This window comes from Gobio gobio (assembly GCF_949357685.1).
Source record: "Gobio gobio genome assembly, chromosome: 19".
In the NCBI taxonomy this organism is placed as follows: Eukaryota; Metazoa; Chordata; class Actinopteri; order Cypriniformes; family Gobionidae; genus Gobio; species Gobio gobio.
Genome location: NC_137112.1, coordinates 17,091,360 through 17,103,445, shown reverse-complemented (window position 1 = coordinate 17,103,445; position 12,086 = coordinate 17,091,360). Strand labels below are relative to the sequence as shown.

Genomic DNA, 12,086 nt, shown 5'->3' with positions numbered 1-12,086 from the left:
CAAGCTGAATTCTTGTTTTTCGTTTTGTTTAAAAAACGAAAAAGGATCCGTTTTTTGTTTTTTAATACCCGATTCTATAAGGAAAATCAAATGGCCAAAATATGACCTGACCGGTCAGGGGATCTCTGGATAATCCGTAATTCGTTTGGAGTTATAAAACGAAAATACCGTTTTTCTGTTTTTTGTTTCAAAACGAAAAACCAAATAACCGTTTTTGGTGTCAGAATCAAAAAACGAAAAACCAATTAAAAACGGTCCGTTTTTCGTTTTGAACTTCAGTCAGTTCGTTTTTCGTTTATAAACCAAAAACGGAAGTCACGTGGTCTATTCCTTTTTTGGAAGCGAAAGTTACCGGTAACACTTTCAAAATAGAAGTAACTATGGTTAACGAGGTGATTGTAGACTAACTATAACGTTTTTTAGTGCCACTAAAGTAGCACTGGGTGTGAGAAAAAAAAAAACACTTAAGTTAACTGAAATAAAAATTAAAACTAATAAAATAATAACTCTGGCTGTTAGGGAGAATTAAACATTTGTAAGAACATTGGTGACCTGTAACTTCAGATTAAGACAAGTGAACTAATTTTATATGTAGCTTAGGATAGCAGGAAGCCTATTTATTTATAAGTTTCTATTATTTAATTCACATTTTAGTTTTGCAACATATGTCTTGCTATGTGGAAGCTCAACCAGCAGAGGTCACTCTACCCCCTTCTGCGCACCGACTCTTTCTGTGGGACAACAGGCAACAAGGGTTTGACCTTTTGACTTGTGTTTATATCAAAGAGAAGGCAAGCACTGCTACCAACAGAAGCTAATCACTGAGTTTGAAGGATGTGCAGAACTTCACGTGCCTTCCAGCTCCTCTTTCTATGGCACTATAGCTGCTAAAAACTCTCAGCTTCCACCATCTACTGTTACCCCTTCTGTGTCAAAACAAAACTCTTCCAAAACAAATCTATAAAGTTGTATACCTTTTATTTTCATTCGCATTTTTCTCCAGTGTAATATACTTATTATGTTAGTAAAGTAGATGAAATATTTTTTATGCAGCTTGTAGTTCTCATTAGTTATGTAGACCTACTTGTGTGTGAAACCTAGCCTTACTCAGTCAAAAATTATCTCTAGCCCTGGGACTTTCAGATCTTTTAGTGCTTTTTTGGGTTTAATTCTGTTTGATGAACCACCAGGGAAAGGCAGTGCTCTGTACTCTTGGTACTTGTGTAAAGTAAAATAAAAGTGAAGTTAAATTATTTAGTTTTGGTACTCTGGTACTACCCTAGTACTCGTGTCAGGGCCTCCCAGAGTTTGCCCAATAGCTGGAGGATGTGAGCCTGTGCACTGTGTGCTGGGTTTAAGGACTGATGATAGTAGCAAGACTGGCCCCAGACACCTACCATCACTCTCTCTTCAAATAAATGCTGGACTGGCAGGACACAACTCCTTCCTCCGGCACCATAAAAGGGCCTTTGTTGTCACTTTCAGATATTTACATCATGGTTTATGGTAAGCCACATCTTTGAATTGTGGCACTAATTTTGTGGAATTGGATGATGTCAACTTATGTCTTTAAATACAAATGTACATCATAATGTACAAAGGTACAGTGAAGCAGGGCTCTGCATTGCAACTCTTTCACTTGCATATATGCCCTTAAATGATTTACAAGCATATTGGGTCAGTGAAGACTAAAACCTAGGCAAGGCAAGGCAAGGCAAGTTTATTTATATAGCACATTTCATACACAGTGGCAATTCAAAGTGCTTTACATAGAAGAAATTAAAAAATAATAAAAAGAAATAAGAATAATTAAAACAGTTAAGAAAAAAATAAAATACAGTACAGTACAGTCGGACGAACATTGGCACAGTGCTCATTCATTAAATGCATAGCTAAACAGATGTGTTTTGAGTCTGGATTTGAAAGTGACTATTATTGTAAAACGAGTAAAAACCATGTGAAAATCACCCATTAAATGAAGCCTCTTCTAAAGATGTGTTTTTCATTTATAGGCCTATGCAATGTGAACATGGTTGTACAGTGGTGGTCCAGACACAAAAAATCTCTGTAAAGCTGCTTTGAAACAATCTACATTGTTAAAAGCGCTATATAAATGAAGATGACTTGACTATAACATTTACAGTAGGTTTTAGTCTTCACTGACCCAATATGCTTGTAAATCATTTAAGGGCATATATGCAAGTGAAAGAGTTGCAATGCAGAGCCCTGCTTCACTGTACCTTTGTACATTATGATGTACATTTGTATTTAAAGACATAAGTTGACATCATCCAATTCCACAAAATTAGTGCCACAATTCAAAGATGTGGCTTACCATAAACCATGATGTAAATATCTGAAAGTGACAACAAAGGCCCTTTTATGGTGCCGGAGGAAGGAGTGGTGTCCTGCCAGTCCAGCATTTATTTGAAGAGAGAGTGATGGTGACTGGGGCCAGTCTTGCTACTATCATCAGTCCTTACACCCAGCACACAGTGCACAGGCTCACATCCTCCAGCTATTGGGCAAACTCTGGGAGGCCCTGACACGAGTACTAGGGTAGTACCAGAGTACCAAAACTAAATAATTTAACTTCACTTTTATTTTACTTTACACAAGTACCAAGAGTACAGAGCACTGCCTTTCCCTGGTGGTTCATCAAACAGAATTAAACCCAAAAAAGCACTAAAAGATCTGAAAGTCCCAGGGCTAGAGATAATTTTTGACTGAGTAAGGCTAGGTTTCACACACAAGTAGGTCTACATAACTAATGAGAACTACAAGCTGCATAAAAAATATTTCATCTACTTTACTAACATAATAAGTATATTACACTGGAGAAAAATGCGAATGAAAATAAAAAGGTATACAACTTTATAGATTTGTTTTTGAAGAGTTTTGTTTTGACACAGAAGGGGTAACAGTAGATGGTGGAAGCTGAGAGTTTTTAGCAGCTATAGTGCCATAGAAAGAGGAGCTGGAAGGCACGTGAAGTTCTGCACACCCTTCAAACTCAGTGATTAGCTTCTGTTGGTAGCAGTGCTTGCCTTCTATCTGATATAAACACAAGTCAAAAGGTCAAACCCTTGTTGCCTGTTGTCCCACAGAAAGAGTCGGTGCGCAGAAGGGGGTAGAGTGACCTCTGCTGGTTGAGCTTCCACATAGCAAGACATATGTTACAAAACTAAAATGTGAATTAAATAATAGAAACTTATAAATAAATAGGCTTCCTGCTATCCTAAGCTACATATAAAATTAGTTCACTTGTCTTAATCTGAAGTTACAGGTCACCAATGTTCTTACAAATGTTTAATTCTCCCTAACAGCCAGAGTTATTATTTTATTAGTTTTAATTTTTATTTCAGTTAACTTAAGTGTTTTTTTTTTTCTCACACCCAGTGCTACTTTAGTGGCACTAAAAAACGTTATAGTTAGTCTACAATCACCTCGTTAACCATAGTTACTTCTATTTTGAAAGTGTTACCGGTAACTTTCGCTTCCAAAAAAGGAATAGACCACGTGACTTCCGTTTTTGGTTTATAAACGAAAAACGAACTGACTGAAGTTCAAAACGAAAAACGGACCGTTTTTAATTGGTTTTTCGTTTTTTGATTCTGACACCAAAAACGGTTATTTGGTTTTTCGTTTTGAAACAAAAAACAGAAAAACGGTATTTTCGTTTTATAACTCCAAACGAATTACGGATTATCCAGAGATCCCCTGACCCTGACCCGTGTACGTTTTGATCGTTTGATTTCCTATTTGAAATGAAATAAGCAGAAATGAGAAAATGGCTCCTTTATTCGTTTTTTCGTTTAAAAAAAAAAAAACGAAAAAACAAGATTTCGGCTTGATTTTTCGTTTTTCGTTTCACGGGTAAAAAACGGATAAATGACTTCAAAATTCGTTTTCCACATGTGGGCGGTCATGAGACGCCCCTTTCCGCTGATTGGTCAAGCAAATCTGTGCATGTGACGTTCCCCAGTTCTGTGTAACAAAATAATAGTCTTCTTAAACTGTACAGGGCATGGGCTTTCTTCTGTGCAACTTAACGCGTTTCACAGAAAAAGTTAAATCAGAAATATCAAATATTAATCTGCACCCAGCCTGCTTTATTTAGCTGTGTGGAGTAGGCTAAATATGTGTGGTGAAGCTGCGCAAGACAGCGAAGAGCGGGTGTGACCATGCAATGTTCAGACAAGTGTATGCAGCAGTCATAACTTTTCTTTACAATACGCTTGGGTTTGGACAAGGGATGGTCATTGCAAATACTGTAGGCCTAATACATATCGGCAGAGGGTGGGTAGCGATGATGGTGATTTTAAATTTTACTGTAACTGTAATCAGAGCCGCGAAGCAAGAGATGACTGACAGGACGATAGCGGAGGCAAGCGCAAGATAACTTTTGTTAATAAAAAATATTGATTTGTTTAATGTAAGAGTTTGTCTTTGTTTTATTGTTGTTGTTTTCAATCAAATAATAGTGAACCACAAACTGAGCATTCGTTTTAAAGAGGAATTTCCAAATATGTTTTATTTATTAATGTGAGTATTTTGTGTCATCCGTTTTTTTTTAAATAAAAGTTTAATATATGTAGGGTTTTTTTTTTATTGTAGGCCTACAATTTTTTTGTAGTTGAGTTTTCATTAAAAATGGTAATGCCGGTAATGATGGAAATTCATGGTATGCGGGTGTAGGCTATCATGTAATTTGCTTATTCGTTTTGTTAATAACGATATATATAATAATAGTATATAATGTTAATAATGTTTGTTTTGTTCAAAGAGTGGAGGAAGATCAAAATAACCACTACAGCTGCTGAACGTCATTGACAAATCTTTTCTTGATAAATGTATGGATAACACAAGTTATGGTGTTGTCACAATTAATCAAAATATCCAACTTTAACGTTGCTAAATGGCATCTATAAAATTATGATTTTCTCTTCTATTTAAATGCACATTTCTTTCAATCGAACGCTCTCCATTGACTTTGCATTGCGTGAGGCTGCATCCTTGTCATTTCGGACTTATTACAAAAAACTGAACAATGTATAAAAGCTGATATGTGACAAAATGAACTGCAAACAAGCTAAACAAAACCCAGAAGCAAAAGCCCAGACGTTTTTATGAGCTGTTGACCCAAAAAACGAGCGTTTAAGGACAAAAAAGTGGATTCAGGCCATTGAGGCAGAGCGCAACACAGGTCATATTACACTGATAACGGCGACTAGATGGGAATGTAATCAACAACAGGAAATATCATATATAAAACGGACATTTGGATATTTGACTTAAGTGACAAAATGTTTACTGCACACATACACATACTGAGACATACTGAGTGTCAGGATCCCAAAATGTACCCATTCATCCTGCTGAAGCTTCACTTTGTATTGCCTGTATCCACTTTTATCTTCTTAAACGCTCGTTTTTTTGGGTGGACAGCTTATAAAAACTTATTTCTGTGTTTTTTATTTTGTTTGCTGTACACCTTGTCACATATCAGCTTTTAGACTTTGTTCTGTTTTTTGTTATAAGTCCGAAATGGCAATGAGGCAGCCTCCCGCAATGCAAAGTCAATGGAGAGCGTTGGATTGTCCACCCCCCCCCCCCCCCCCCGGTGTGGGCGTGGCCTAAATACGCTCTGTCTCTATGGAATATCGCGAGCGGGCGTGCCTTGCGTGGGTGCCGGCGATTTGACAGCAAAACGCACGTCCTTGACGCGTGGTTTACCACAAAAACGCGCTTTCTTAACATGGGCTTCGGGGTCAAGGAAAACGCGTTAAGAACGCGCGCTTAGGCTGTATGGTAGCTAAATCAAGCATGGAGGACGCGCGCTATGAGTCGGACAAAACGCATGTTACTAATGTGTAGGCTACACAGGTAAACCAAACAAGCAGTGCAAACTTGTGTTTGAAGTATCCAAACAGACTAAAGAACGTGCGCTTTGGTGTTTTCAAAATTGCATGCTCACTTTTTAGGGCACACCTCTTATAAAGTAAAGTTACATATTGTTGAACATCTTTTTAAGTAATTACACTATTTACCACGATACATGGCTGTTATAATAATTAAATGAAATCAATCTTACCATTTATCAAAATCCACTTACACCGTAATTACAATTGCCTAAATAATGTAGGCTAATGAGATTTTTAGATTTATGTTCTAAATATAATATTTTAATTATAGAAATATGAAATTGGGAAAAATGTTATTATTCCAGGCCAATGAAATTATAAAACTGCCAGTAGTTGGCAGCGTAATGGATTCTAGAATCATCCAACTGTTCAAAAACGGTGAATTATGCAAGAAAGAAACCTATACTTTGTTTGAAGCTATTTTTGTTGGAAAAATTGAGAAAAACTGTAAAAAGAAATGTGCATTTAAATAGAAGAGAAAACCATAATTTTATAGATGCCATTTAGCAACGTTAAAGTTGGATATTTTGATTAATTGTGACAACACCATAACTTGTGTTATCCATACATTTATCAAGAAAAGATTTGTCAATGATGTTCAGCAGCTGTAGTGGTTATTTTGATCTTCCTCCACTCTTTGAACAAAAACATTATTAACATTATATATTGTTATTATCGTTATTAACAAAACGGATGAGCAAATTACATGATACACCCGATAATAAATAATAACTACACTGATAATAAATACTACACTGATACTCAGGGCCGGCCCTGACCAATTTGCTGCCCTAGGCAAGATTTTACTTGGTGCCCCTTGTATCAAGGTTTAGCACTACATGTTTTCAGTCTAAGTTGCGGAAACACTGGTACTGTTTTATTTTTTTAATGCATTGATGTTTTTTAATTCTAATTGTTGTTGTTTTATATGATGTCCAGTCCATTCTACCCCGTCATTATGTTCATGATATTATTATTATTAAATTTTTTTAAAAGGCTGATGATAGTTAAACTATACAAAAATAGCACCTACGCCACATTACAGCCTAAATACAAATAACAAGTAATTGCATCTAGCATTCATGCACAAACTATTGAGAACTAGCAAAAGTGTTTGTTTTCCAGTAGATGGCAGCAAACTTCCACTAATATGCACATTCATGTTTTCACCATGAATTAAACTGAGAAATGTAGATATTTAATGTGAAATTTACATAAAATGTTGCTAAATATCATTACTAATTTTGGTAAAAATGTCCATATGTCCCCTTAAAACTGCACAACTGTAGAATAAAAACATTAGGCTATTAAAAAAGTGATATTACATGCGTTTAAAAATCAGATATGAATTTTTTTTGACAAAATACACTATCTGTGGCCTCTGGAGAACCCAGAACAGCTGCTTGCATATAGTTTAAGGTAAAACTGGAAAAACGTACATTAGTATTTTACTACTATGCAATTAAATAAACTGTTCATTCATTACACCACTTTACCTCTGTCTTTACACTGCAAAAAATGCTATTCTTATTTAGTATTTTTTTCTTATGTCCAGTCCAAACATCAAAAAATTCTTAAATCAAGATGTATTTACTAGTAAAATGACAGATAATTTTTTCCTTGTTTTCTGGGGGAAAAAATCAAAATGAAGTGAGTTTTAGCTTAAAACTAGCACAATTATCTGCCAAATGGGGTGAGAAGAATTATCTTATTTCTGTTATTTCTGTTTGGGACAGAAATAAGTTTTAATCAGAAACAAGCTTATTTTTCTCACCCCATTGGCAGATAATTTAGCTTGTTTTAAGCATAAACTCTCTTAAGAAAAAATATTATTTTACTCATCTAGTAAATGCATCTTGGTTTAAGAATTTTTAGATATTTAGACTAGAAACAAGACAATACAAAATAAGAAGAGCATTTTTGCAGTGTTTCCCTTATCTTGCCTGCATCAGAGGGCTTCTGTTTTTTATGACACTACAATTCGGCAATCCGTCATAAATTATCAGGCAACTTTCACCGTGTCTACACCTGGAGCGAGCGGCCAAGCACCCTAAAAAATGAAAGCAATCCTGTCTACATTAGATGCGGCGAGAGGCGACGCGACTTCCATAAATTAAACTGATCGCGCGTTATATTTCTGACGCACTTCAAGTAGCTCGGCGGGGGAGATTGATGAGGCGGACCAGGAAGAGGCGGGGAACTTAGTTACGTTTTTTTGCGCTTTATTTGGTCATATTTCAAATTAATATGAATAAAATAGTATCAGTAATACATTTTGGCGCCCCTATGGATGAGTGGCGCCCCTAGCATTTGCCTATTCCGCCTATGCCACGGGCCGGCCCTGCTGATACTAAAACAAAGACAAACTCTTACATTAAATAATTCAATATTTTTTATTAACAAAAGTTATCTTGCGCTTGCCTCCGCTATCGTCCTGTCAGTCATCTCCTCGCTCGCGGCTCTGATTACAGTTACAGTAAAATTTAAAATCACCATCATCGCTACCCACCCTCTGCCGATATGTATTAGGCCTACAGTATTTGCAATGACCATCCCTTGTCCAAAACCGAGCGTATTGTAAAGAAAAGTTATGACTGCTGCGTATAACACTTGTCTGAACATTGCATGGTTACACCAGCTCTTCGCTGTCTTGCGCAGCTTCACCACACATAGCCTACTCCACACAGCTAAATAAATCAGACTGGGTGCAGATTAATATTTGATATTTCTGATATAACTTTTTCTGTGAAACGCGTTAAGTTGCACAGAAGAAAGCCCATGCCCTGTACAGTTTAAGAAGACTATTATTTTGTTACACAGAACTGGGGAAGGGCTGATGACGTCACATGCTCAGATTTGCTTGACCAATCAGTGGAAAGGGGCGTCTCATGACCGCCCACATGTGGAAAACGAATTTTGAAGTCATTAGGCTTGTTTGAGATGAGCGAAATCTGCGCAGAACCGATCACCGGTGATCAGCGCGAGATGCATTCCGGTTAGATAAGTGTCCGAGGGCGGTCCGCCTTGCTCTGATGTCATGCCGACGTATGTCAAAAAAATCTCGCGAGCAAAAGGCGGATGTGTCGGATTTTGCAGTCGAGCGCAGTTGCTCTCCACCGACTGCGCTGAGCAAAAGCATGATGGGAAACGACACAGGCTCACACCGCTTAATCCTTATTGGTTTAAACAACCGTGATGTAGGCCTATGGTTCTTTTTTTAAAATGTTTGATTTTAAAACTCTGAGATCATGTTTTTATGTGTGAATATTCCCAAACTCTCTAACAAAGGCGATCTCTCTGTGGGTTATGTGATTGTTGTCATATTTATAAAAATATATATTTAAAAACATGTATGTAGGCCTAATTAAAGTAAAAAATGATTGATAAACACGTCTTTCGAATGGAAATAAATAACACAAACTTTGGGTGTCTTGTTCATAATATTTATTTTCATATAAAAGGAACAGAATTTAAATTACATCCAGTTTATCAGCAACAAAGCGCATGAGTGTGAATCCCGCGATATCCGCCTTTGATCTCGCAGGTGTCGGATCCACTACGAGAAGAGAGAACTGTCCGGCTTGCCTGCACTTTTTTCACTCCTCCCCTCACTGCAGCCGCCTAGTCTCGGCTGAATTTCAGGCGAGGCAAGGCGCATCTCAAACAAGCCTATTTATCCGTTTTTTACCCGTGAAACGAAAAATCAAGCCGAAATCTCGTTTTTTCGTTTTTTTTAAACGAAAAAACGAATAAAGGAGCCAATTTCTAATTTCTGCTCATTTCATTTCAAATAGGAAATCAAACGATCAAAACGTGTAAAGCAATATTTAATAGTAATAAATAAATTGTGATAAAAACAGTGACATTTCAATTGATTTCTACCTGTGTACTCTTCTCCCACATCAGCGAGGGCCTTCAGGGTGTTCTCATAGCTGACACTGACCAAGTCCAGGGCGCCAATTGAGTCATACACCTTTTTGGTCTTGACAATAAGCTCTTCAGTAAGCTGGTGGATCTGGTCAGGAGTGAGGTCCCAGCGCAAACGGTTGTCACCACAGACCCGATCCCCAGAGCCAAACACAACTTCACCTGAGCAATGAAGATGACAATGCTTAGATTGAACAATACAACGATATGTATCACATTGAACTTAAATGTGGAACTAAAAAGGTGTTCTGTTAATGAATCATAATGTTCCTGAAACAACGTCCATCAACAAATCACGGTAACGTAACTTAAGGTAAGGTAAATTCAGAAAGACCTTGTAACGTTTATAAAGAAGTTTTATTGCTCCCCTTTAGCGCCAAATAAAGACTGATATCTGCTCGTTACAGTTATTCTAATATTGTTAAGGGTGTGTGGTGAGTCTGCTATTAAATCTTAAAGGTTATCCAGCAAACCTTGCTCTACTTGAACACGATATAGCCTATCTTATTAGTTGAGCCAGCATTATAAATAGAGTAGCAACGTCAGAAGCATACCGAGGACATATTTTTGCAAAAGGATAATGAAGATGAATGAGTCTCCTCTCATTGTGGGATGAATGGCGTGTGCTTCCACTTGTCGGAACCGGATGGCGGATGCGGAGACGACCGCGCTCCAGCTGACAGAAATTCACAGCTGACCCACCGAATATTAGCTCACTGCGCTGTCGGTTCTACTCAAGCTTCATTTAAACAGGGGACAGTTATGTTCTTATATTCTAGCACAGTGGTTTTCAAACCTTTTTGCGTCTCCCCAATTTATCACACCTGATTGAACTCATTAGCTCGTTAGAGACTGCGTGCCAGAGGAGGAGCCAGCAGCCACTCATTTCGCCACCTTTGTGGCTGAACGTTATGAAGCTCTTCGTCAGATCGAAATTTTAACTTAATGGGGACATTTTTTGTATTATTGTTGATGCACAGAGATTAGGTCAAAGTAACATTAGTGTTGATGAACGTTGTATGCGGCCTGTTTTTTTTTTTGTATACATTTTTTTTATGTGTGGTTATTGGATAATTTATTTCTTCCTATCTATCTATCTATCTATCTATCTATCTATCTATCTATCTATCTATCTATCTATCTATCTATCTATCTATCTATCTATCTATCTATCTATCTATCTATCTATCTATCTATCTATCTATCTATCTATCTTACAAATTCAACAACAAATATGAAAGAGACAACATTTAGACATTTATTTTAAGATTTTTACATTCCACCTTAATGCATTTAAAAAAATGTTAAAGGGAAACACATCGGCTCTTGAACAACTGTAAATCATTGATAATTATAGAGACTATTGAATGAACTAGCAAAACAGACGGCTGCTTTGGTAATTTGTTATACTGATAGTTATAGCTAAATACATTGCAATGGATTAGCTAGCTAAAATATATGTGGTGTGTACTTAGCTTTTACACAATATTTTCATACCCGGCGCTAACGTTACCTGTGTGCTTTCCCATTCAAACACCACTCGCGTTGTTTTGGTGAAAGTGCGAGTCATTGGTTGGGCGTTACCAGTCGGTTCAATGTAGGGGGAGTATTTTTGTCTGATTTATTATGACAAACTCATATTTGATTAGGAACAAAATTATTGTTATAAAATAAATGAATTCTACATATTTTTCATTTGATCTACTGTGATTTTCATGTTGAAATGTTGGAGGGGTTGAAACTGATGGATTTAAAAATGGGGGGGGGGGGGGGGGGGGGCTGACAATATGCGAGAGAGATGTGCTGCTATGATTGATGCAAAAGGTGGACACACCAAATATTACAGTTAAAAATGGATAAAAACAGTACGACTCACTTCATCTGATATTTAATGGTCAGAGCAACCATCTGCATGTTTCATGAACATTATGAAATGAAGTCATGTTTTAGGCAAAAAAAGTTATTTTCAGTATAAATATATTTTTAGATCTGTCAGGTGTTCTAATAATTTTGGACACCACTGACTGTGTCACCACTGACTGTGTCACCACTGACACACACACACACACACACACACACACACACACACACACACACACACACACACACACACACACACACACACACACACACACACATATATACACACACACACACATATATATATACACACACACACACACACATATATATATACACGTATATACACATACACACACACACACACACACACAC

General features: G+C 37.0%; 1 protein-coding gene across 1 annotated transcript in view; it reads right to left on the bottom strand.

The window, feature by feature from the left end:
• Positions 1–12,086, bottom strand: part of LOC307143116 (thimet oligopeptidase-like) — a gene marked incomplete at both ends in the record, with an annotated part of 75,397 nt that overhangs the window by 49,378 nt on the left and 13,933 nt on the right. Inside the window, one exon of the mRNA XM_079844421.1 lies at positions 9,807–10,013. Within this exon, the coding sequence (XP_079700547.1) occupies positions 9,807–10,013 (207 nt within the window). The remainder of the gene's footprint in view (positions 1–9,806; positions 10,014–12,086) is intronic.